General features: G+C 42.8%; 2 protein-coding genes across 2 annotated transcripts in view; both read left to right on the forward strand.

Moving 5' to 3' along the window:
- Positions 1-27,995, forward strand: part of LOC143515079 (epidermal growth factor receptor kinase substrate 8-like protein 2) — a 133,789-nt gene that overhangs the window by 72,275 nt on the left and 33,519 nt on the right. The gene's annotated exons all lie outside the window — the stretch shown is intronic.
- Positions 499-27,869, forward strand: LOC143513953 (epidermal growth factor receptor kinase substrate 8-like protein 2). The gene is made up of 18 exons (XM_077004634.1): positions 499-592; positions 5,611-5,675; positions 13,993-14,154; positions 14,304-14,447; positions 18,868-18,947; positions 19,177-19,286; positions 19,461-19,537; positions 19,817-19,943; positions 21,183-21,271; positions 22,485-22,559; positions 22,646-22,794; positions 24,803-24,923; positions 25,334-25,368; positions 25,647-25,752; positions 25,837-25,960; positions 26,245-26,422; positions 26,589-26,721; positions 27,443-27,869. The coding sequence occupies exons 1-18, from the start codon at positions 499-501 to the stop codon at positions 27,512-27,514; spliced, it is 1,941 nt and encodes a 646-aa protein (XP_076860749.1). The 3' UTR covers positions 27,515-27,869.

The following is a 27,995-nucleotide window of genomic DNA, read 5'->3' on the forward strand; positions in this document are numbered from 1 at the left end:
GGGTCATGCCTAATTGAATCTATGATTTTATCTTTTTTTTCTTTGTTTCTTCTCTCAGGTAGAACATGAATCTCTCTGGACCTCCAGTGAGACAGATCAAGTGAGTCTGATTTACTTCCACATGCAAATGATTCATATGAACAAAATAAATAAATCAATCACTAAATAGAGGACGTTTGGGCAAGCACTGGTGTGTTTGTGCATGTGTGGGTGTATGTGTGTGTTTGAGTTTGAATATTTAGGTTAACTGAATAGAATGTTTGCATTACTTTAATAGCTGAACTTGACCTCTACCCTTCTCTCTCTGACCTGTGGATAATCTTAGCCAGTCCTGTCCAGGATAGCCCAACCATGTCACTGAGCTAAAACACACTGATATAAATCTCTAAGACTCCATTTCAGATTTCAGAGAGTGATTGTATTCTAGTGCTGGAAGAAAGTGTGTTTAGGTGGCTTATTTAATAAGACAATGAAGAGCAATGAAGAGCAGTGTGAGCAATGAAGAGCAGAAATAGTCTTTTCTCATCCTCTCCCTCTTCCTGCAGTGGGTTGGCCAGATCTGACAGCAAAATCAGTGCAAAGGCCCTGTATGGTAAGCAGTGTGGGGCTCTATGTATCACTTTAACTCCTGAAATGTATATCATTTGATGTATCACTTGTTCTCCTTAAACTACATGAGTGAAATTAAATTTTCGATAATATCAGCAACAAGGTCATGGTTTTTCTCTAATTTCAGACACTGTTGCTATAAATGTCTGGCTTATACAGCATATGCCACTAATTCTGTAAGACACCTGTGCCTGGTGGTGTGGTGTGGGTAGCCTTGTAGGTCATCTAGCACACAGAGCAGTGTGATATAAACAGTTTTGAATGGTCTGACCTGACTCTGGGGTGCCACTCACCTCTCTTAAATGTGTCTGAGTTGTGTGGCGTTCATCATGTGGTTGCACAGGGCACTGTTCACAATGAAGCTATCATCATTGTGTGACCAAAGGACATGCACTTGTATGCCTGTTTGTGACTCTTCCAGTCTTTCTGCAACTTGCCAATGACACTGACACTGTAAGCTCAGTGCCCACTTCCATCTGAGAACATGCTGTTTAAAGCCTTGCAATGGCCAGGTACTGCTGATCAGTTGTTAGGTCTTAGTCTCATGATGTCAAAATGCAAAACGCATGATGGGGTTGAACTGTTGAAATATAAATTCTAATTGAACTATGAAATGTATTGGTTATTATCATTTAGCTCCTTGATAGAGGTCAACAAGTTGTACAAAAGTACTGAAACACTAAACAGTTGAACATGTGCATTCAAATGTTTAAAGAAGGTCGCATTAAGCTCACCTGTAAATGTTAGAGTGCATTTTATGCTCATCCTAAAATTTCATCCAATAACCAAATATCCCAAACTTTTTATGAGCATATTTAACATATATGCTTCCATATGGGGGACTGGATCTATAGAGTGGTTCATCTGAGAACTACAAAGCAATATTACTCCATCTGATATGAGCTGCACTTTATTAAAAAAATTGCTACTTTTTGATGGTAAATTTGATGGATTCCTATAAACACATTCTGGTGTTGAAATCCTTTTTGGTGAAATACAACCACACTTTAGCCTGTTTCAGGTGTTTTAAAGTACTGTAGCTACTAGCTAATGGCAAGCAATGTAGTGTAGTGTTAACTAGTGATGATAACATGACAAGCATTAATGCTTCTGTTGCCTGCAGTCTCCATATTGGAGTACCTGAGGGAAAATAGTTCAGTCAACTGCTGAGCTAAATTAGTACAGTACTTTCAGGGAGAGAGGAGGAAACTTAGAGAGAAAGCCAGACAGAGAACTGTGGCTGACAGTGAGGAATTTGATCCTACTGTACTTGTTTGAGTGTTGGGACTGTAGTGTAGTGCTGCTGGTAGATTTGAGATTATTCCTTTGTATGTCTTCCACATGCCTGTGCTTAGACTTTCAGGACTGTTCTTCCACGATACCTCTGGGTATGCAGAGGTTAACATTACTGGACTGAAAGAGATGGTGAATGCTCCATTTCCTGTATTCACTATTCACCCTGTGAAAATAAGAATGGTAAAATCACCTGTAGACCAGTGTGATACGTTAAGTCTCATTTTGTTTAATGATTATATATCTATACATTTTACAGTTGTTATAATCTTATGATCAGAGGGTGATTCCATGATCTCTTAGGGTGAGATGAAAAGACACCAAGCTCGTTTTCACACTAGGAAACAACACAGATAAAAAGAATGACATCATGCTCTGGAGAGACTAAGGTGAAGAGGTGAGACAGATAGCTTACATGCCCTTCAGCAGTCACTTCAGGACAGCAGCTGGCCATACTGAAGTACTGTCCCAGCCCATGACGGAGGAGTCAAGGTGACAATGATTTGGAATGATCCAGAAAGTCAGAAGGTTACTGTTGCTACATAGATTGGGAGGGTCTCAACCATTTATAGACCAGATACTGAAAATGATGAAAATCGTGTGAGAGATACTGTTTTGTGCCAGCGTGCCCTCATGCCTGTTTTGCTTTCAGTTGAGTTGCTAAAGAAGATGTAGTGTTTTGCTCCACCAGGTATGAACCAGAGCTTACACATGTGCACGGATCATCACTCCAGTGTGAGCAGCAGGGCTCTGTGCCAGCTTGCTCTGAACACCTTTCCTTTTGACCAAGGCCCTAGGAGATAAGACAGTAATTATATTTTCAGGACTGCCCAGATGTTTTGTTTGTTTGTTTTTGTAGGTTCGGGAATAATTGATTGTACCTCAGTGGCTCACATAGAATCAATGTCAAAATCAATCTAGCTAGTTCGTTTGGCCAAGTAACCTAATTATCTGAGAAGTGAACCATGGAACATTGGGTGCAGTGGCGCAAAAAGGGGGCATGCAGCGTATGCGACGCATAGGGGCGCTGCACTAGAGGGGGCGCCAAATCGATGAGATATAATACTTAATTTGTGTCCATCTTACGTTCGCCACCCCCCCCGTCAACAACTTTCGTTCGGGGGGCGCCGATAGTATGTTTGCATACACCTCATAAAGTAAGTAATTGCACCCCTAATTGGGTGTATATGTTAGGACCTGCATTAGAGTATATTGAAGTACTCAAACAATACAGATTAACAATTTGACTAGATGAAAAATTTTTCTCTTCAGTGGTGGAGAAGCTAATGTTAGCTACACGAGTTTACGTTTAATTTAGCCAAGTTGGGTACCTTGATGATCTTGTTGATTAAATGTATATTAGAAATGTAACACTCCATCACAAAAGATTTAACAAAGACATGTATTGTATTATGAACCACATATTGTAGATTTATATCATAACGCAGTCTATAGACTCAGACTAGGAAATAAAATAAGCTAAGTAGTCATACTAGTTACCTAGCTAGCTATATAGCCATATTGGCATACTAGTTACCTAGCTATATAGCTTATTAACATTTGTTACATTGAATTTCAACAACACAGTAAATTAAAACCAATTTCCTAACATTACATACGACGTTACATTTCCTAACATTACATACAAGTAAGTGGCTTGCTTGTCTCAAAGTAACACAGCCATTCAGCTGGCATACTTCTCAAAACTCATTTTAACAGATTGACTAGTTAACCCAGGTGACCTGTCAAATGGCAATTATTCCCATCTTGGACAAGATGGTGTTAACTAGAAGGAGTAAATTAGCTAGCTATAGAGTGAAAATCTCTATAAATCCAGGGCTCTCAAGTCTCACGCATTGAGCGTGTGACACACGCATTTGACCGTCTTCACACGCTCACACGCCACACTTCCGATTTCACACGGCGAGAAAAAAAATCTAGTTTATTTACCTCTGATTCATATCTATGTCACTCTCCACTGGCGATCGATCGCGAAAAACAAACCCCCCCCCCGCCGCTCAACAACTTACGTTTGCCACCCCCCCCCACCCCCCCGCTCAACAACAATAAGCCATCTTTACCTGTCATGGTTCTTCTTCTGGTCTTTGTGAAGTATTTGGTTGTGAAGTATTTGGTAGGATGTTGTTCCAGACAATCTACAATTAAGAATATCATGCCTTGAATCAGTAACATTTCTGTCTTGATTCTGGTTCTTGTCCTTCAGTTCTGTAGCAGGATCGGTGTGTCCTGTCATAAGAGACAGCAAGCAGGGGTAGCTTGTGACATGGGGAACATGTGATTATAATAATGGCATGACATGCCTGGTACAAAATCATAAATTAAACTGCATGCACAATTATTAATAAGTTGTTGATTATTGTAATTATAATTAAAATGCTGCTCATTGACCACAGTTTTTTTACACAATAGTCCCCTCCAAACTCAAATAGTCCCCTCCAAACTCAAAACCAAATTGGAAAATCTTAGACTTCTTCCATCCATGTGTGTAACTGCAACATTCAGTGTGTGCAGCATGCTAGTTTCTGACTGGTATTCTAGATAGTAACTGACTCAATATCCACATTTACTCACTCAGTCCGGTTGGCTGTTATGTGTCTTTTATTTTCTCTTGTGGCTCAATGAATCACACACACCCCATGTGCAAACATGAATAACATCTGGGACTAACGCACTTCACAGTTAGACTAGGCAAGACCGTCGAAAACAATACGCTTCTCAGCTGCACACATGTCTCAAAAAGGCATACTATAACTTAACTTCCTAGGACCTGTCTAGGTCCTGACATACCAAAGAAGGCACTATAGCGTCTATACCACCTCACAGCGTCCGCATGGGAAATATCACAGTGTGGTTTGGGAATAGAACCAAGCAGGACCGTCTCTCCAGAGAGTGGTACATTTAGTAGAGCGCATCACTTGGACGGAACTTTCTAGCCTGCAGTCCATCTTTCACAAGCAGTGCCATACTAAGGCCAGGAAGATTGTGAAAGACCCCAAACATGCCAACAACGGACTATTCTCTCTGTTGAGGTCCGAGAAATGCTTTCGCTCCCTGAACGCGAACACAGAGAGGTTGAGGAGTCGCTTCTTCCTGCAGGCCTATCAAACTCTAAACCAGGAGAGATGATGTGATGCAACTGCCCCCCCCCCCCCCCCACCTCATACACACACACACACACACACACACATCATTAACTGACTGATTTTGCCATTTGCACTGGACAATTTTGTCATCTTATTCAACATTGCACACCTGCACTTTCTTTACTCTTCATTTTATGTTGCACAGCTTAGCACATATTGCCCTCCCACATATTTATATTCATATATTCACCTAGATTCTCACAAAGACCAACATGTCTTTGTTATGTTGTAACATAGACCAGCATGTGCTATGTTATGTTTATCACTCTCTGTTAAAAGAAAGCTTAAAGCAGGAAAAACATAAGAAATAACAGAACACCAATGCATAAAATATTTAGTTAAGCCAAGGGCGAATTCCTGTAATCTGTCATGTGAAATGTTCCTTCCCCAGATTCAGCCAGTGTTCTGATGATTACCAGGTTAATCCAGTAAACCTGCCAGATAGCATATGTTCACAGCACATGTTGCATTGTTGCATTGCATTTGCCTTCATAGTCATATTTCTTTAGTATATCTATAACATTAATTCTTATTCCCCAATCAGAGCAACGCAAGAAATACTCCAACTCGAATCTCATAATGGAGGAGGCCTCACTGTACCATGTCCAGGTGAGGCTCTTCACCAGTAATGCTTGTAATGCTAACTGGCATTGCTAGTGTTGTGTTTTTGGACAATAACTCCATTAAGTGTTCCACTTCATGGCTGTAGCACCTGTCTGGCTCCTGCCTGCTTGCTTCCATGTGCTTGGCTTGGACCTTTATACTCCGAATGAATCTTTCAAAGCCCATTGAAAACTCTCCTGTGTTAGGGTACACTGTGATCGGACATGCAGACAAGTGGGTGTGTGGTTCAAGTTGGATGTTTAATGCATATGGGTAACACAAAACCCTCTGGCACTCTGAATGATCAGGGCTTTTTGATCAATTATGGAGGATGATTTGAATAAATACTGCTCTGTTAGAGTTTAACCTTAGATATGGGTCAGACATGGTGGTAGCACTATCCGTGGGAGTTTTGATAAGATCTTGTAAATGAAGCGTCTCTCCTTCACTTTGTCTCTATCATACACACAAATGCACAAACACATAAACAAACAGGTTTATAGTGTATGACAAAGATATTACACCTTCGTTGTTATTTACTCATAAGAAACAGTGCTGGTCAAACTGGAATTGGACATCAGGATCTTAACAGATGCTTTTCATTGACAGATACTTTTCATAACTCAGGTTTTGTTTGAAATGTGCTGTACCTCATCATTTCTGAAATGTAAATATTACATGCTTGCAATATGCCTTGAGCAGAGGCGGACGAAGTACTCAATTTCATTACTTGAGTCAAAGTACAGATACCACTGGTCAAATGCTACTCCGATACAAGTGAAAGTTGCATGTTCAAAATCTTACTTAAGTGAAAGTACTGAAGTACTTGCTTTTAAAAATACTTAAGTATTAAAGTACAAGTATTATACATCCTACCAAATCCTCTTTGGGCATAATATTCATACAGTCTTTGATAATAATCCATAAGGCATATTCCAATGATGTACATCATTCAGGTAGTGGTAGCAGAAAAGTTTAACCTACACTTTAGTTTAAGGAACAAAAACATTTTCTAAAACCACAATACACTGATTAGCCTAGCCTAACCTGTTTAAGCAAATTATGTTACCATATTAAAAGTCAATAATAAAATGACGGTTTTCTCTCTTTGCTAGTTAGGTATTCAGTCATCCAATACAACATTATGCTACAGTCAATATAAACAAAGACAAAGTAAAATTAGCAGTGTGGCATCTTGGTAGTCTAACCTTGCTACAACCTTTTGCAGTATGGCTAAAGCCCACCAACTCCATGCCACCCAACATGCTAACAAACTCTTTTCAAACTAGAAATCACAGCCACATTAGAATTATTGACATTAATTCTACACTGACATTAGAATGGAAACATTATTTGACAAGATTCGATTAACCCACACGGTTTCCCTTATTGATGTTTCCGTAGTTTGAATTACTTGCCAATATAATGTTAACATTATTTATAGTGATCCTAGCAGACCTAGCAGTGGAGTGAGCAGGCAAAGTCATTTCACTAGCCTTATGTAACGTGGCTTGCGCCACGGAGCGAGGAGACGGACACAATCGCTGAGAAGAGCGAGATTTATTGAAGGGAATACCATATTCGTCGTCGCTTAGCCAGGCAGGGTCAATCACAGGAGGGCAGTCCGTAAAACAGGCAAAGACAGGCATCACAAGACAGGGGGCACGGGAAACAGGAGAAACACGAAAATGGTCAGGCACAGAGAACAGCAGTGGGATAGACACGATCACAAATAAATTCAAAATACCGGACAAAGGACAAGGGAGACTCAGGGCTTAAATACATGGAAACTAACTACGAGCAGGTGTAGACAATGATACAGGGGCGTGGCAATAAACAAGGGAATTACGAGACAAACGAGCGGGGCGGGATGAACAGATACGGAACACAGACACGAGGGGTTTGGAGTGACAGCTAACGGAGGGGGACACGGTCATATGTGACAGTACTCCCCCTCAAGGCGTGCCACTCCGGGGCACGCAAGGGTAGACAGGGCAGGGGACCACGGGACACAGGACAGACCGGAGGAACAGACCAGGACAAAACAGGACGAGGGACCTGGGGCATGGCAGGGACTGGAGACAGGGGAGCAGAGACTGGCCAGGAGCCGGGTAGGGACTGGGCAGGACAGGGGACACAATGAGACCCGACAGGGCCAGGGCGAGGAATAGGGGCAGGGCCAGACGAGACAGGACTGGGGACAGACACGGGAGCAGGGCCAGGGGACAGGGCGGAGGCAAACACAGAGGCAAAGACACCATGAACAACGGAGACAGGTACTGGCACAAGGTGGGTAACAACTTGGGGAACAGACATGGGGACAGGGACAGAGAGGACACCACGGGAAACCGACACGGGAACAGGAACACAGACCTTGACAGACACAACCACGGGGACAGGGACCAAAACAAAACCAGGGATGGGACCAGGGAGCAAGGGGAACACGGGCAACGGAACATAGGAGGCACAGGGCGGAGCAGGGGGAACACAAAGTCCATGCCCAACAGGGGGCAGCACAGTCTCAAGGGGAACAGGCAGGGTCCGCTGGCGGGCAGCGGGAACAGGCGGAGTCCGCTGGCGGGCAGCGGGAACAGGCGGAGTCCGCTGGCGGGCAGCGGGAACAGGCGGAGTCCGCTGGCGGGCAGCGGGAACAGGCGGAGTCCGCTGGCGGGCAGCGGGAACAGCAGCCGGCGCGGGCGACCTCTCCAGGGTCGCGGGGACAGCAGCCGGCGCGGGCGACCTCTCCAGGGTCGCGGGGACAGCAGCCGGCGCGGGCGACCTCTCCAGGGTCGCGGGGACAGCAGCCGGCGCGGGCGACCTCTCCAGGGTCGCGGGGACAGCAGCCGGCGTGGACTGCCTACGGGCAGCGGGAACGGGAACTGGCGTGGACTGCCGACGGGCAGCGGGAACGGGAACTGGCGTGGGTGACCTCCTCAGGATCGCGGGAACAGGCCGCAGAGGTGACATGACGTCCTCGGGGGGCGGAGTCGCCGCACTGACGTCCTCGGGGGGCGGAGTCGCCGCACTGACGTCCTCGGGGGGCGGAGTCGCCGCACTGACGTCCTCGGGGGGCGTGTCCGCCGTTCTGACGTCCTCGGGGGGCGTGTCTGCCGCTCTGACGTCATCCCGGGTACCAGCCGGCCACTCCTGGGTTGAGTGGCTAGTACGACCCCCCAAAAAATTCTTGGGGAGCCCTCGGGGGTTAGCTTCCGGGAGTAGCGGAGGGAGGTCCTCTTCCGGCAAGATGACGACCTCATGCGCTGTGGCGGCGGGGCTCTGTACTGGGGGCGTGGTCTTCCTCCTTCCCCGGTCTGGTCTGCGCCTGGAAGAACATACAGACACAACTGCTTCTCGGTGGCTTTCCTGGTGACTCCGCCTCGTCGAAGGTATCGGGAGCTCACAATGACTTTTGAAAGCCAACCGAGAGCCAAGCCAACGCTCGTCTGCACATTCATTCCGTCTGCCCGACTCTCGTGCTACAGGCTGGAGTCGGGCAGACACATAGCGCTTACCAGGGAGCTCGTCGCTAAAGCTAGACGTGGGAAGTGTCTTCGCTTTGTTCTTGCAGCGACGAGACTCCCCTGTACCCACAGCGCAAGGGGATTTCCTGTCTCTGGTTCGTTCGTACTGCAATACCGGAGAGTCGAACCGGATTAATCCAGCCAACATCTCATTACAGTGTTCGAACTCACCAGAGTCTCGCTCTCTCGCTGTGTCCTTGGTTGGTCCGGTATTATGTAACGTGGCTTGCGCCACGGAGCGAGGAGACGGACACAATCGCTGAGAAGAGCGAGATTTATTGAAGGGAATACCATATTCGTCGTCGCTTAGCCAGGCAGGGTCAATCACAGGAGGGCAGTCCGTAAAACAGGCAAAGACAGGCATCACAAGACAGGGGGCACGGGAAACAGGAGAAACACGAAAATGGTCAGGCACAGAGAACAGCAGTGGGATAGACACGATCACAAATAAATTCAAAATACCGGACAAAGGACAAGGGAGACTCAGGGCTTAAATACATGGAAACTAACTACGAGCAGGTGTAGACAATGATACAGGGGCGTGGCAATAAACAAGGGAATTACGAGACAAACGAGCGGGGCGGGATGAACAGATACGGAACACAGAGACGAGGGGTTTGGAGTGACAGCTAACGGAGGGGGACACGGTCATATGTGACACCTTACTGCAAAGCTCCTCTGACTACATAGTCACTTAACAAAACATTTAGGCTGCATACCGTAATATACTTCCTCAGGTGGGACGGTGAATTTTGGTATGCAGTGATATAGTTTGTTTTTGGCAAACAAAGCATGCATTTAAAACGATAGGAATGATTCATCCGTTCAGAAAACTGGAACATTTTGTCGAGATACGGCCATGGGTGCAAAAGAGCATGCCAGGGTTGCCAGCTCTCACGCATTGAGCGTGAGACACACGCATTTGACCGTTTTCACACGCTCTCACGCCACAGTTCCGATATCTCACGCCGAAAAAAAATCTAGTTTATTTACCTCTGATCTATATCTATCAACCACCGGCGATCGCGATATAATACTTAATTTGTGTCCATTTTTCACCGCCCCGGTAACGTTCGCCACCCCCCGATCAACAATTTACACTCGCCACCAAGTCCAGGTTCAAATCTCCCTCCAAGCGATCTTGAAAAGTTGGCAACCCTGGCATGCTCCATCACCGCCGTCTCCGCTCATGTTGCTGTTATTTAGGAAAAGAACGACTAGCGACACCGAACTTGATTTTACACCTCACAGACACATCCTTGATTGCTGATAGGCTGTCACCTGTGAAAATACTATCGGGGGAGGGGAAGAGAGTTGTGTGTGGAAGTAACGAGTAACGAGAGCTGGACAGAAATGTAGTGGAGTGATAAGTACTGTATTTGTTATTCAAGTGTAGTGAAGTGAAAGTCATAAGTATTTAAAAAAAATCAACTTAAGTAAAGTACAAATACTCAAGAACTGTACTTAAGTACAGTACTTAAGTAAATGTACTTCGTTACTGCCCACCTCTGGCCTTGAGAAATGGTTAATGAGCACTAAAGACTACTTTACTTTGCATAAGGCAAGTAAGTGGTACAGTCCTTTCAAAAACAGAGGAATGCTGTTATTCCTGCCATGGTATCTCCAGTTGTCAGAATTGTTAATATTGGAGTACTGTTGATATTGGAGTATTGTTGATATTGTATTGTTGCTGTTCTAAAGAGCGTCTGTGGTCCACTGAGTTTTGCGGTCAGCTCTTTCTATCCCTGACCCCACTCTCATTTATTCTGGCTAATTCTGAAGTAGATTTGCTTTCTCTTTATACTGTCAGGCATGAAAATAAAATGCTCTGAATTTTGTTCTACCATCATGTATGTAGCTTAAATGACCATAAAGGGGTGTGATGACTCAGACACACAGTTAGGATTCATATGACTTTGCTGGCAATACTTCTGAAGTACCGGGAGTCACAGTACTCACAAACAGTGTTGTGATAAGACTGAAATGTCAGTGTGAAAGTCTCCACAGAAACCACCAGTACTCTGGGGATTCGGACCCCTGGTGGCCAGAAGTGGGAATGTTTCTATGATGAGGTAAAATATGGGGAAATTAATTTTCATTGGTTCACGTTTTGGATTCACATTTTAATGTATGCAGTGTTAACAGCTTACAGTTTTTCTCAGTCGATTTGGTTCATTTCTCAGATCAGAATTGAAATTCTCAAAATTGTTCATTCAATCTCCACATCTCCTTGTCACTTGTGCACATCATAATTGCATTTCTCATTGTGTTTAACATTTTGCAAATGCTTTTGTACATTTTGCAAATGGACAATTGTCTGTTGTTTTTTACATTATCAGTTGCTTATGTCATGTTTATCAAAAGGTGTTGTACGTATTATCTGTTGAATTGCCTTTCCCTCCAAAAAATTTAGGTCATCGCCTAGGTCATTATATGCAAAAGTGCTGAACATGTTGTCATAATCTCTAAGGCATCATTTTATATTTATTTTTTTTTTTGTTACATTTTGGGAGTATGTGAAGGTTTAGATCAACCAATGGTTTCAACATAGGTCAGAGGTGAACCTTTCATGAACCTTTACTGTAATTGACAAACATTTATAGACGCTAAACACTGCAGTATGACAAAGTGTCATAATGGAAAGACAAGGCCATGTACAGGGTGAACAGCCAAGAAGAGGAGTAAGACTGTGTGGTGTAAGGCTGAGGGGACAAAACAGTGAAATAAGGGCAACAATTGTGGACCATGTTTTACATGTAATCATGGTCTCACAATAGCTGAAACTGGTCGCAGCTGAATATTGGAAGAACAACTGTGTCTTTAATCGTTCAAAAATTTCATAGAGAAAACATGTACGTAATTCAGAAATGTGCTATCTGCTGTAATGCTGCACATTGATGTAAATTCTGACGTTATTCAATTTTTTTGTTGCATTTTTGCATTCTTATACCTTATAGGATATCAGAAATTCCATTTTCACACAGCAAGAGGAGGATATATGTACTCAGGTTGTTTTGAATGTGTAGAATAAGTTTCTAATTTTGCAGTTTTTCCAGTCGTCTGTCTTTTCTGAACTTCAATCAGATTTGTTTTTGTCAACAAATCAATATTGTTGTACAAATTTGATTCCAGTCCAATTTCTTTCCAATTTCAATCAGTCTCCCACATACAGTCATATGTAACTTTGTGTTCCATGTAAGTTTGTGTGTGTAACCACAGAATTTGCAGCATTCTTGAAATCAAAGGCTTAGCTAGTTTCCATCAGAATATACAGTCTGCATTGACTGTGACTTAAAGTTGCACTGATAACATGACTAAGTATTTTGACTGCCTTGTTCATAGTCAATGGCACACAGAGATACTAAATATTTGCTTTTGGGGCAAAAACAAAGAAGTTTTGAGTGAAGTATCTGCTTTTGCAAGTATATAATTGAGTTTTGCTGTTTGCATTAATTGTTTTGAGAAATGCACTAGTTGTGATGCCAATGTGAAGCATGAGAAACGAACAAAATCAACTGAGGAGAAAAACTGTATTACAGAGTTTAAATGTAAATAGTGTGCTTGTCTGTTAAACAAGGATCAATAATACCACATGATTAGTGTCTTATAATAATGACATTAAGATATAAAAGAGTGATAAATGTACTAGTAATTAGCACAAAAATAGATTCTGAATCATTGGTTACAATATTTTGTAACTGTGTAGCTGGCATCAAACAGGTCCTGTCTGCCTGTCTGAGGGAAAAGGGGAACTAATGTGTTTCTTGGTATGATTGTCTCTGGAAAGTGAGCAGTTCAAACTGACTTGACCAGATTTTTCAAACTGGTCAAGTCTTGATTTTTCAAACTGACTGACTGCAAATTAATTCTGTATAGGGTACACACTTGTGTATCACAGGAGCCTAAGTATGCAGTAACAGTCATGATGTTCACGTATGTAGAGAGTCCCAGAATTAAAGTGCAGTGTGCATGTGTGTTTGTAGTGTGTGCAGCACTTCAGTGTGAGTGATAGAAAGATAACATCCAGTGGAGTGTTCTGGTGGATAAATCCACAGCATGTCAATGTCAATGTCAATGTCAATGTCAATTTATTTATAGAGCACATTTAACACAATGTTAGTTGACAAAAGTGCTGAACAGATTGAGAAACTTAAAATTTACAATACAGCAATACATACACAATTTACAGCATGTGTGTAATCATAAACCGATGTGGCCATTTTGACAGTTCAGGAGTAGAAACTGGGGTAGAAGCAGGTGGTTCTGGCTCAGCTGTCCCAGTAGATCTTTACAAACGTTGGTGGATAGAACAGGAAGTGTCAGGGATGTGTACAGCATGAGGTGCTGCTGTTGGTTATCCTCAGATGTCTTTCCTCAGAAGTGTCTTGTGTACGTGTACTGTGTGGGTGGGAGAGCAGCTACAGTGATGGGTGGGTTTCACACCAGAATACACATCTACTTTTATGCCACCATAAAGTTGTTCTGTGATGCTGCCACAACTGTATTTCAGCATGCAGGCAATACTAAAATAGAATTAGCATTAAAAACTAACTCTAGTTTTAGTTACACATTGTGTAATTAAGAGTCACATTGTGAAGTGAATGAAAATCCATGATTTTGTATTCAACATTTAAACAAAACTTGGAGTAAGTATACATTTAAAAATAAAGGAAATTTTCTATGTACTTGAACTAAATAAACGTTATGACTGAAATACAGCAGCACCTAAAATGATGAAACTGCATGAGTAATTGACTGACTGACCTATTTAGGTAAATAAAGAGGAACCAATGTCTTTTCAGCATCTGTGCACATTTATAATGGACAAGATGGAGTCCATTGCCACAGTAGACGATGCAGTGAGGAAGCTGATTGTCCTGGACTCTAAAGACAAAATCTGGACTCAGGAGATGCTTCTGCAGGTCAGCGACAAGGCTATCAAACTCCTGGACTGTGACACTATGGTGAGTGATTCATTTTTTCACGTATGTGTGTACGTGTGTATTTCACCAAGATAGATTAGATAAAGGACTTTAGGATGCAACAGTCACTATCCAACAGCTGCATAATTTGTTCATGGAAAGGTTTTATTCTCTCTGTCTCTCCATAACAGGAAGAGCTGGAGAATTTTCCTCTGGCCACAGTGCATCACAGTCAGACTGTGCTGAATAAGACTCGCTATCCCTCTGTGCTCCTGCTGGTCTGTCAGGACACAGAACAGCAAAAACCTGACATTCACTTCTTCTGCTGCAATGAGGTGGAGGACACACACACACACACACACACACACACACACACACACACACACACACACACACACACACACACACACCTCCTCATATAAGCCTGTAATATAAATATAGGCATCTGTTATTTCACATGCAATTTTAACAATAGAATAGGGGCATTCATCTCTGACCTCACCACCACTTTGATCATTTTGAGTTAACGTTGTGTATAAACTCCATGGATCACCACCTTTGCATGCCTACATGACCCTAGGCAGAGGTGTCAATTCCAGGTTCAGAAAGTAAAAGTCCTCACCAGGATTTTGCTCAGGCTTCCTGGATTTTGTTGATTCTACTAATAGACGGTTTCATGAGCAACGTCACCAAAAAGATGCGCGCGCATTTTGGCAACGGAAGTGGAGATTTGTCCCATGGGACCACAGTGCAGATCCAAATTCTTTACCATATAAACAAGATAATAAACGTTACTATTTTCAAGCACTGTATGTATGTGTAGCAAGACATTATTGCACTATTATCCTCACACAATGATGATGCATATACGCAGGGATTTAGATTTAATTCGATCTTTCAAAATAAAAGTCAATAATAGCCGAATCTACTGTAAGTCTCTACGTCAGTCAGCTTAATAATCAAGATCGTATCATTTCTATGAGCAAACTCACCCTGCCGACAGGAGAAATTCTTCCAGATCCTTACAAAATATTAGAATGGGAGAATGATTTGTCAGAATAGCCTCCAGTTCAGTGGCCAGATATCTTTACTTATTTGATTGAGAAACCTAGCGTTTACACTAAAGAGAAACTGCGCGCCTACAAGTCACTGGATGAAATGAGGTGATTATTTTGGTGAACATGCTACAATGATTAAAAAAAAAGTACAGAGACATATATTGTAGAACAATATTTTATTTGTTACTGTACTCAGTTTAATAAACGTGGCAAATGAAATTATAAATCTCATATGTGTATATACAATAGACAATGCATATACAATGTATAAAATACATACGTGAAATCCGAAAGTGCTTGCACTAGCTAGTTAGCAATAGCACTTCGGACAAGCCCATTTTTATTTTAAGCCCTCGCCGAGTAATTGACAGTTATAACCAGACGTCCTGAATTAAATAAATGTACGAAAATCCACCTGACCTAAAATGAAATGGGCGCTACAGACGCGGGCATTCTTTATGATGTCATCTGTCCAGTCCACCCAGCCTGCAGCCATAGCCGTCTCCTATTGCTCTGAAATGGATGCGATCCAGATGGTATTCGATAAAACTTTAAACCTTTACCCGACGAATAACGGTTCGAACAGCCGTATACACAACAACCAGACATCTCTATTTTGAACAACACTACATATTTAAAAAAAACAGCGCTGATGCTAACGCAAGTCAATGATAAAATGCTACACTTCCGTTGCCAATATGCGCGCGCATCTTCGTGACGTCATCTTTGTATACAAACTTTGAAAGGGTCTATTTTACCTGGATTGCACTAATTATAAAATCTAGCAAGCTTGAGCAAAATCCTGGTGAGGACTTTTACTTTCTGAACCTGGAATTGACACATCTGATCCTAGGAGCTAGGTTGTCTGGGGCAATGCCCCTGGTAGGGACAACCCAAGGCAAATTGGTCCTAGGTGATGGGCCAGATGAAGAGTGATCCAACAGCACCTATGGAATTTAATAATAAATAACAGGACTCACATACCCTTGCCCAGATCAGGGCCTCACCCTGGAGCCAGGTCTGGGGGAGGGGCTCCTTGGCGAGCGCCTGTTGGCCGGGTTTCTACCCATGGGGCCTGGCCGGGCACAGCCCGAAGGAGACACGTGAGTTCACTCTCCCATGGGCCCAACACCTGTGAGAGATGTAGTACTAGGGGTTTGATGCTGTGTAGATTAGGCGGTGGCCGAAGGCAGGGGCCTTGCCGTGGGGCCTTGGGACATGGAATGTGATCTCTCTGGTTGGGATGGAGACTGAGCTGGTTTGCGAGGCTGAGAGATACCAACTAATTATAGTTAGGCTCATCTCAACACACAGTTTGGGTTCTAGAACCACCAGGATCCCTTAGGTCACAGAAAGAGTCCTACAGGGCCTGGTGGCTTGTGGGACTCCAGAAGCAGCAGATGGGTACAGGAGGGTCAAGCGGATTGTGGCTTTGGCTGTCGCGGAGGCAAAAATTCGGGTGTGGGAAGAGTTCGGTGAGACCATAGAAAGCGACTTTCGATCAGCTTTGAGAAGATTCTGGCAAACTTGAAGGAATACTTCAAGGATCTTCTCAATCCCACCATCACGCCATCCACAGAGGAAGCAGAGTTGGAGGACTTGGATGGGGGTTTGCCCATCACTCGGGTTGAGGTGACCACAGTAGTTGTGAAACTCCTTGGCGGCAAGGCTCCGCGGGTGGATGAGATCCACCCTGAGTTCCTTAAGGCTCTGGATGGGACTGTGGGACTGTGGGACTGTCCTGATTGAGATGTCTTTGCAACATAGAGGGAACCTAGAGGGTGCATGGGAATTTGCTCAACCAGTCCACATGTGCTTTGTGAATTTGGAGAAGGCATTCAAACGTGTTCCTCAGGGATTCCTCTGGAGGGTGCTCTGGGTCTATAGCAGGGGTAATCAATTAAATCTTTCCGCGGTCCATTTTTGGCAGATAGCTCAGACCTTAGGTCCGGGTCCGCAGTGGCGAACGAAAGTTGTTGAGCGGGGGGGTGGCGAACGAAAGTTGTTGAGCGGGGGGGGGGGGGGGGGGGGGCAACGTAACACTCAAATGGGTGGTGAACGTAACACTCGTCTCCGGTTTAAAATATAGTCTCCCGTAAAAATTTTTTTGGCATTTGGGTCCGTATACAGTTAATCAGGAATGTAATTGGGTCCGGACAGGACGGCGTTCGGGTCCGGATCCGGACCGCGGTCCGCCATTTGGTGATACCTGGTGTATAGGGTACAGGGCCCGCTGCTACGGGCTATCCAGTCCCTGTACGAACAGAGCAGGAGCTTGGCAGTAAATCAGACTGGTTCCCAGTGGGAGTTGGACTCTGCCAGGGCCAGTGGCAGAGCCAAAGGGGTGGCAGGGGTGTTAATTGCCAACCCCAACAGAGCCCTTGCCATCCCTACTGCCACCCCATTGGAAATGGTTATTTTAAGAAAAAATATTTGTTTCCTTTCATTCATCATTTGTATATGGACCCCTTTGATAAAGCCTTGCTCACCCTTTGGCCACCCCTTGAAAAAAAGTCTAGTTTTTCTACTGGCCAGGGCTGCCCTTTGTCACCGATTCTGTTCATAACTTTTATGGACAGAATTTCTTGGCATAGCCAAGGAGGTTTGGTTTGGTGACCTCAGAATTCCGCGTTTCCTTTTTGCGGATGATATGATCCTGTTAGCATCATCACGCCGAGATCTGCATCTCTCACTGGATCAGTTTGCAGCCGAGTGCGTTTGGCCAAGGGTGGAGTGCGTTCTCTGGGTCGGGAGTGAGTTCTTGCCTCAAGTGGATTTAAGTATCTTGGGTTCCTGTTCATGAGTGAGGGAAGGATGGAACAAGAGATTGGCAGGCGGATCGGTGCTGCGGCTGCAGTATTGCGGACACTGTACTGGACCGTTGTGGTGAAGAGGGAGTTGAGCCAAAAGGCAAAGCTCTCAATTTACTGGTCAATCTATGTTCTGACTTTTACCTGTGCTCACAAGCTCTGTGTAGTGATGAAAGAATAAGATTGCAAATACAAGTGGCTGAAAGGAGTTATCCCCGCAGGGAGTCCGGGCGCTGCCTTAGAGATAATGTATGGAGCACGGTCATCCGGGAGAGGCTCGGAGTAGAGGCATTGCTCCTCCAAATAGAGAGGAGCCAGTTGAGGTGGTTCGGGCATCTGGTCTAGATGCCACCTGGGAGCCTCCCTAGGGAGGCATGTCCAACTGGGAGGAGACCCCGGGGAAGACCCAGGACACGCTAGAGGTATTATATCTCTCGGCTGTCCTGTGAACACCTCTGTATCCCCCCAGAAGACCTAGAAGAGGTGGCTGGGGAGAGGAAAACCTGGGCCTCTTTGCTTAGGCTACTGCCCCCGCGACCCAGACCCGGATAAGCGGATGAAAATGGATGGATTGTGTATAACTTCTGTGTGTCCTGACACACAGGCCTGTTCCCTGTGCACTGTTCCCTGTTCCCTGTCAGTGAGCCAGAAGTTTGGGGATCTAGACTTTTTGCATTTTTAAGTTTTGAAATTGACTTGGTTTTTTTATGAACATATTATAGCAAAATTGATACAGAAGTTCCATCATCAAACAATTTTAACACCCCTCTTATGAGTGGTGTCAGACATGATTATGAAATATCAGTGTAAAAACAAGCTCTGTTTATGCATGCTGTGTGAACTGTGTGTGTGTGTTTTGTGTTTGTGTCTGCACTCAATCATTTCAGGCTGATATTGTGCATGCTGACATCGACAGTGCTCTTGGAGACAACAAACATGGCAAGAAGATGGGACCTCAGACCCTAAAGTGAGTCTGAAGGGGGAGTAAGAGTCTGATGGGGGAGTAAGAGTTTGATTGGGGAGTAAGAGTCTCTACTGGTGTTTTAAAGGGGAGCTCTTCAGTATAATGCTATACCAATGTACTGCTTGGAAGACCTGCAGAAACTGCGCACACACACACACACACACACACACACACACACACACACACACACACACACACACACACACACACACACACAAAACTCATCCCACAGGATGAATCAGGAGAACATGAAGCGGCAGTGCAAGACGATCATCCCCCACTCAGAGCTCAAAGGTCCTGCCCCTGGGGTCAAAGGTCATGTTTCAGCTATGGACCTGAGAGGTGAGCTGTGCACACACACACACACACACACACACACACACACACACACACACACACGCACACACACACACACACACACACACACACACAGAGTGACACAGTATACACATGATACTTTAAACTACATCTCCGAATTTGTGTGTGTGTTGGTGTGTGCGTTTGTGTTGTAAGAAGGTGTAAGAAGGCAATGTTTAGCTCAGCAGGAAACAGAATCCCATGAGCAACTTGCCCAGCGCATTGAGAAGCATGTGGTGAGTGCTACTTTAATTGACACATACACAGTAACACAGAACCATATACATGTACACATATGAACAGAGCTAAAACCCAGAAGAATGTTGATGAGATCTTGAATTAGGCCTGTGTATGATAATGTAATGTAATTGCAGTTATATTTGTGTAATTGAAGTTATAATGTAATTGTGTAATTACAGTTCTAATATATTTGTGTAATTGAAGTTAGAATGTAATCATGCTTAATAATATAATATCGGATCAGTGTTTGTGTTTGTGCATGATGTGTTGTTCAGCAAATCCTAAATTGTGCCCTGGATGACATCGAGATCTTTGTAGCACGGCTACAGAAGGCTGCAGAAGCCTTCGCTCAACTCAACCATCATAACAACAGCAGGACGATTAAGAAACGAGCACCATCAGGTACAGCCGTCCATCACCTTCCATAACCTTCCATTACTTTCCATCACCTTCCATTAACCTTCCGTCACCTTCCATCACCTTCCGTCACCTTCCATCACCTTCCATTACTTCCCATTACTTTCCATCACCTTTCATCACTTTCCATCACCTTCCATTCACCTTCCATCACCTTCCGTCACTTTCCATTTACCTTCCGTCACCTTCCATTCACCTTCCATCACCTTCCGTCACTTTCCATTTACCTTCCGTCACCTTCCATTCACCTTCCATCACCTTCGATTACATTCCATCACCTTTCATTCACCTTCTATCACCTTCAATCACCTTCCATTAGCCCTCAGTCTGCTCCAATAATTGTAATCAATTTTTAAGAATATTTTTATAAGACAATGAAATTGTGACGCTGGCATGAGTCCAGCGATTACGCACAAACGTCACTTTAATAATAACACAAATAGCGCAGACAGCGCACGTTGAACACTTAAACATTAAGTGAGGCGAGACTCAAACAAAGACGAGCACGGGACACTGCGCGAACGCACATTAAATAGACAAACCACATAAGCCCCGAGTTATGACGAGACAAGCCACAGGTGAGACTGATGAACACACTCAGACACAACCACACCCACGAAGATCCACAGACGTAGACAACTAGACGTAGACAACATAAACACACACCCAAAGGGGAGGGGTCAGGGGCTCTAACATGACAGAAATGTTTTTTTTATAAGAATAAATACATAGGCAGCTGTTAATGTTAAACTAACCTAAGAAGAGAAATAATAAAATTTTCTGTACAATAAATAAGTCAAACCTATTTAGAGAAGTTGCTGATATACCCACCCAGTGACTAAGCCTGTTCAGCAAGATTCTATGACTATCAATGTTGCACTAAGCTCAAACAAAACTAATATGGAATCCTGCACAGAATAAGCACTTTAACATTTGATATTCTCAACAGAGCTTACAAAAGCTTTTTTGTTTCTTACAAAAATATATATTTTTGGCTTGGGTACAAGATAATTTCCAAAATATTTGAGACAGGTAATTTTGACATTGGATTGAGGCCAGTTTTCTCAACAATGGCCACTTTGAAACAAATCTGAAACATTACCTGAGTAGAAATTATAGGGTATTTTTTTATTAGTTAAAGTTATTGGTCATATATTAGTTGGGTGTTTGTTTGGGTGTGTGATGACAAAGAACTATTAATGACTGATTTGTGGTTATGTCCAGAAAGTATGTTGGCCCTGACGGCAACACCTCTGTCTGAGGCCGAGTTCATCGACACCCTCCAGAAACTTAAGCTGTCCTTCAACCTGCTGGTGAGCTTCTCCTCCGGCCTCTAGCATGCAGACTGCAGTTATCTGCTGTGACTCACAAGCACACTCACCTAACGATCTCGTTATTTCAAACATTTCTTTGTTTTTTTACTAATCAAATATTGACTGGATCTACACATCCATATCAGTTAGGAAAAAACCCAAGAGTAGCATTTTAAAAGAAACAGGTAAGAGTTAGGAGTAGTGCTTGACCTCAGTGCTACATAAAGCACGTACAAACATAAAAAAGAGAGATGCAAATAAATTAATAGAGTGAAAATGGAGGGGTGAAAAAACATTTAGGTGTTATTAGTGTTTGGATTCCACTGGTATTGTCAGAAACAAAGGTCCTAGTGGAACCTCTAAACATGCATACATTTATTTAAAGTTTATTTACAGAATTCTCTAAATTGTAAGGATTTGTAGGGAAAAGTGATACCTTTCATTTAAAAACAATGTAACACCTGGCTAGAACAGTCACTAAAGCAATGTTTGATTTAATTCTAGTAAGAGATGTCTTCAGATAAAGAAATATATAAGTACTAGGGGCTGCAGTATTTTTGAACTATATCTGAAATTGTACCAAATCTATGCAACCAATAATTATGTAAAGATGGACATTTGCAGATCATATGTATTAAAGTTCAGTTCACACTCTTACTCTCACCAACACAATTGCTCAACTCACACTCTAGACACTTAACACCACACTCCCTGTATCACCTCCCACCCCACACCTACAAAACACTGAATAAACTCTTCATGTTTTTTTGGCCTTTGAACTGCCAAAGATATATTACTGCATATGCCATTAAGTTTTGGATTTTGGTTCGTTTGTAGAAGGGACAAACATTATGTTGCTCTAAAGTGTGAGATGTTTAAATATGCAGAATCTCTACACCATAATGAGCTAAACTACTTTATTGCATTCTTTATATTTGCTTCAAAGTAAAACAAAATATTTATTGTGGATGAAAATGACACATACTAATATCTAATATATTCCTAAATCCTCAAAATGGATATGATCAGTGTGTGCAGGAGTGATTCGTCCTCTTTTGTCTGGCCTCTTTTTTCAGTCCTACATGTCTAGTAGTCTAGCAGAACAACACTAGAAGATGGTGGCACTTTTATCATTTCATTTATTTTTTTGTGACGTGGGTATGGGAAGTTGCTTCTCCACAGTCTGTGTTTAATGTTTTCATATTCCCTACAGGCCACACTGGAAAAGCACATTGAGAATCCTACTGCCTCAGAACTCATCCACTTCCTCTTTGGACCCCTCGAACTGGTAAAGATTGAGAACATAAACTTGCAAATGCACAATCACACACAGACGTTCAACAGGTGTTTGGTTTGTGTTGCATGTTGTTGAAGGTTTTGCAGAGTTGTGGAAGCCCTGAGCTGCCGCGTTCAGTCATCTCTCCTCACCTGTCTCGAGATACAGTAGACTTCCTGAGAGGACACCTGTCCCCTAAAGAGATGACCATCTTTGAGCTGCTGGGGCCTGGCTGGACACGACCCAGGTAGCTCAGCTACTACTCTGCAGTCGACTGGTATTATTTTCCATATCTCCCAGCTAGATAACTCCATGGAAAATGCTTTAGTAATCGCTTGTTTTAGCTTAAACATCAATTTTCAGGGCTGTTCATAACAATATAATGACCCACTATATGAAATGCTGCAGCCCACCTCCTCCAAAGCACAGAAATAGCTCTCTTAAAAATCACCAATGACCTCCTCATGGCAGCTCATTCTGGTTTACTCTCCATCCTCATCGTTCTTGACCTGAGTGCAGCATTTGACACAATTTGTCACATTGCCCTTCTAAATAGACACTCCTCCTCAGATTCCTTTAAATTGGTTTAAATCGTACCTTTCCTGCTGCACTCTTAAACTTAAAGCCTTCTTGTGTTACTTCTAGTGTGCCCCAGGGCTCTGACCTGCGACCCCTAATCTTCATTATCTCCTTCCCCTTGGCAACATTTTTCGAAAATATAACATTAACTTTAACTGTTATAGACACCCAGCTCTATTTTTCCTGTAAACCCACCTTTAAATTTCCACCCTCCTCCCTCACTGACAGTTTGGTAGAAATAAAATCTTGGTTTTCTTTACAGTAAATGAACTTAAACCAAACAGTGATAAAACTGTGGGTTTTCTCATTGTTACAAAATCTACATTATCCAAAACCTACAGTTTTTTCCATAGATATTGACAACTTTTCCATCTCCCCCTCCCCACAGGTAAAGAGTCTGAGTGTCGTTCTTTGTCAGTGCTCTTTCATTTCAATCACATATCAGTAACTTAACCTGGTCTGCCTACTTCCACCTGCATAATATCAACCGTCTTAGCGCCTCCCTTACTCCCCATACCACTGCTATCTTCGTCCACAGTCTTGTTATCTCCTGCCTTGATTATTGCACCTCTGGCCTTTTTAGTCTTACTCACAAGTCTCTCCATAAGCTTCAATTAGTCCAGAATTGTGCTGCCCGTATCATCACCAGAACCCCCTCCATGCATCACATCACTCCTGTCCTGCAACAGCTCCACTGGCTCCCAGTCACGTTCTGCATCATTTACAAATCCTTCTGCTCATATTCAAGGTCATCCACATTCTTTCTCGTCCATACTTCTCTGATCTTCTCCACATTTCTATCCCCCACTCGCACCTCTAGATCTTCTGTCTGTATTTGTCTGACTGTCCCTCCCACCTGTCTCACTACTATGGGGAGTAGAACTTTCAGCCGCTCTGCTTCCCAGCTCTGGAATTCTCTACCACCTAACATAAGGAATATAAATTCACTTTCACAAGTCAAATCCACACTCAAAACCCACCTGTTTAAGATTGTCCTATTTACCTGTTTTAAAGTTGTCTAATCTTGTTTCTCTATTTTATTGCTCACACTGTATTTATTTTAAGTTGTCCTTGATTGAGCAGAGACTGTCAGATGTTGGCTCTTGCCTTCCATCGTGAACTTTGGCACAAGAACTGTACAAAACCAGCCTCTACACCCCCCCCCCCCCCCCCCCCCCAGTCTACATCCCTTGTACTTGTCACAATGTGCAATGACAACAAAACTTCTTTCATTACCTTTCATTATTATTAAATCTGAATTTACAAAGGCAGAAACTTATTTTCATCAGCATTGAGTTTGAGATATTTACTGCTGATCATTTAGTGCTGTTTCGGTACTGTGACTGTTTTACTATCTATAACAACGCTGTTTCAGTCCTGTGACTTAATTTGAAGCCTGACTGGAATATTTCTGTAAAATCCCTGGTGCAAACAGGTGTGATAAACTTTAGTCACTATACAGTTCATTTTTAAATTTCTATGAATATCCCTATGGCTGTCTAAATACCTACATGACCTCTGAAGTCGTGTGAGTCACAGGGATAATGGAAACTATGTATCCACATGATAGCAGCGTCTTAATTTTGATTGACACTCTTTGTCAATACACCTACATAACTTGATATAGTCTGGGTAATGAATGATGTTTGTTCTCTTTATCTCTATCTCTCTCTCAGATCTGATTGGCCAAGGGATCAGTGTGCTCCTCTCTACATTCCACAGTTCCGTAATGGCTGGGAGCCTCCAGTGGAACTGTTCCGTACATCACCATGGGAGATGTCCCCCAAGAAACAGGAGGTGTGAGTGTGTGTGTGTGTGTGTGTGTGTGTATGAGAGAGAGAGAGAGAGAGAGAGAGAGAGAGAGAGAGAGAGTGCATGTGAGTGTGTGCATATGAGCGTGTAAATGCATATGAGTGAGTGTGTGTTAGTGGAAGGGTGGAGAGAGACTTATTAACTTTTGCAAACTTTTGCCACTTTTGCAAATGAATGGATGTTAATTGGAGCCACCAGAGTAGTCAGTTTGGACTAAGGTTCTTTGGACCCTCTTTAGGGACTTCAGAGGGGAGGTTGAAATTTTAGGGACTTCTAGTGTCATTAACCTCATTTTCTTAAACTTTTGTCTTAAGATGTCTGTCATTTTACAATATTCAATACCATCATAGCAGATTTCATGTTAATGCATCTTCATTTTGCTTTACTCTATTCAGTCCTTTGGACCACAGTCTTCATTATCACCAAACGGGTATGTTTTGAACTGGTGACATTAACATCAGCATGTATAAAACATGTACACAAACATCATACATTTATCTTAATATTCTTTTCCAATATTATTTCTCCAAATTATTTCATATAAATTATAGATTGTAATGTTTGCCAAGGCCATATTCCATATTTATATATTTGACATAGCAATCTTCTATAATTACTGCACTCCAGTGGCCTGAGTATTGGTGAAGGATCTGTGTATCTCCAGGGCCTCCTTCAGTGACTGTAGCGTTCACATTCCAACCCATGTAGGTCCTTCACAGCGCCTCCCCATGGCCGGAAGTATGCCAAGATTCTTTACCACTTTGTGGCTCGCAATGCCAATGAGCTCTCTGTCCTTCAGGATGAGGTTTTAGAGGTGAGAGAGAGACTGAAGGAGAAAGAGATGCTGTTTGAGCAGTGTTTAAAATGGGTTTGATTAACTGAAACTGTTTGTGTGAAGGTGATTGAGGATGATAAGCAGTGGTGGAAATTGAGGAACAGGAGTGGGCACGCAGGGTATGTGCCCTACAACATCCTAGATGTAGTTACACTAGATGATCTTCACAACGTGGACCTAGGTTTAGGTTTGTATATTGCAAGCTGGATTTTTAAAAACGGTTTTATGCCACATTAAATTGAAATCTGTTTTTGTGTCCGGTGTGCTACAAATGTTTGTAGTCAGGTGTGATATTCAACATAGACAATTGAGGGAAAATTTTTTCCATATTGCTAACACCTATCTATCACACATCTCTCTCTTTCTCTCTGTCTCATTCATTCTCTCACTCATTCTCTCTGTCTCACTCTTTCTCTCTCTCCCTCTCTCATTCTCTGTCTCACTTTCTCTCTCTCTCTCTCTCTCTCTCAGATCTCACAAAGCCAATGTCTGGAGTGAATGATGAGCTGCTTCTCATATTCAGTAAGAATCAGCCACCAATTCGGAACTTCAAAGTGCATCGACGCTCCAGCACGACCGTCCCCCTCACCTTTGACTCCTCCCCTAATGAGGTCACAACCTGGCTCAATGCCAAATCTTTCTCCCAGCAGTGAGTATGATTGTCTGGGAGTTTGTTTTGTTGGTGTTGAATGTACAATCAGTGTAAAAATACAGATTTTAATTTACATTTGTTTGTAATTTGATATCAGGACCTAAACTTGTTTGTGTATGTGTGTGTGTTAACACCTGTGAAACTGTCTCTGAATATGTCCCAGGACGGTGGAGTGTTTGGGTATTCTGAGTGGAGCCCAGCTGTTTTCCCTGAATAAGGAGGAGCTGAAGGCGGTGTGTGGGGAGGAAGGGTCTCGCGTCTACAGCCAGATCACTGTGCAGAAAGCCCAGCTAGAGGTCAGCTGCACTTCACACTTCACCTACAGACAGTCAAGCAAGCACAGATAACCTAATGTAACCTCAGATAACTCACCTGCTTAATCCAACTACATACAGGTGTTAAATGTTTTATATACCCTTTGCTTACAGTTCAAACTCCAGCCATTTTATTGCAGTTTGGATGCATTCTTTTTTTGTTGTTATATTAGTTACCACTGGAGAATCTGATCCTGAACCTTATCCTGAGCAGAGGTGTCAATTCCAGGGTCAGAAAGTAAAAGTCCTCACCAGGATTTTGCTCAAGCTTGCTAGATTTTCTAATTAGTGCAATCCAGGTAAAATTAATGGAATCAACACAATCCAGGAAGCCTGAGCAAAATCCTGGTGAGGACTTTTACTTTCTGAACCTGGAATTGACACCTCTGATCCTGAGTGAACCCATCACATCTGTAAATTTCTAATAGTGTCACAGAACACGTTGCTGCTTTTACTAATGTAGGATCAGCTTCTCCTGCCCAAGGTCCATTACAGTGGACTCTCAAAGTGGACATGCACCTCAGATGAAAATTTCAGACCCCTCCATGATTTCTAAGTGGGAGAACTTAGGGAGCAAAGTGGCAGGGTGTTCAAATATTTATTTTCCTCACTGTACAGTATATACTAGTCACAAGTCAGAATAATCGGACTGTTTCTACCAGTGGCAGATCTACCAAATAATTCACAGTAATTTGTCTGTCAGAACCGAGGGGACTCAGAGCTGCAGGAGATCATGAAGAAACAGCAGGAGAAGATCGCCTCTGCCTCCAACTGAGCGTGCTCACCTCAGCTTGTCAATCACACTGTCCTCTGGCACCTGTAACGGTGTCCCATTATAACAATACATGTAGAAGATGGCAGAAACTTAGCAATTCCTATGATGAAGAGCACAATCCTGCTCTATCACTGTACCTCTCTCCAGTGTCGTATGGTCTACTTTTGGTAACATATACATTGTTTTTGAATATTTATTGTTTTTAGAAAAAGCTTTATTTGTATTACTCTGTTTATGATTAAAATATAATAACCTTTATAAAACATACTTATACAAAGCAGGGAAATAAATTACAGCAGTGGCAGGCAGAACTGATCAATATTTGTGTCAATAATTTATTTTAATTAATTTTCTAATGGTATAACAAAATAATCATACATTGTGTTTGTGTTACAAGTCTTATAAGCACATTAAACTTCATTAAACTTGTTTCATTTGGGCCTATATTTATCACTGATTAAAAACATACAGGGGAATTTAT

This window comes from Brachyhypopomus gauderio, chromosome 5 (genome assembly GCF_052324685.1).
Source record: "Brachyhypopomus gauderio isolate BG-103 chromosome 5, BGAUD_0.2, whole genome shotgun sequence".
Lineage (NCBI taxonomy): Eukaryota > Metazoa > Chordata > Actinopteri > Gymnotiformes > Hypopomidae > Brachyhypopomus > Brachyhypopomus gauderio.

What these genes read in the sequence shown, in the direction of transcription:
- LOC143513953 (XM_077004634.1), top strand. Translation starts at nt 499, where the DNA reads ATGAAGAGCAGAAATAGTCTTTTCTCATCCTCTCCCTCTTCCTGCAGT. An exon ending in AGCGCATTGAGAAGCATGTG is followed by an intron (nt 19,538 to 19,816) that starts GTGAGTGCTACT and finishes TGTGTTGTTCAG; the next exon opens with CAAATCCTAAATTGTGCCCT. An exon ending in TTCAGGATGAGGTTTTAGAG is followed by an intron (nt 25,753 to 25,836) that starts GTGAGAGAGAGA and finishes GTTTGTGTGAAG; the next exon opens with GTGATTGAGGATGATAAGCA.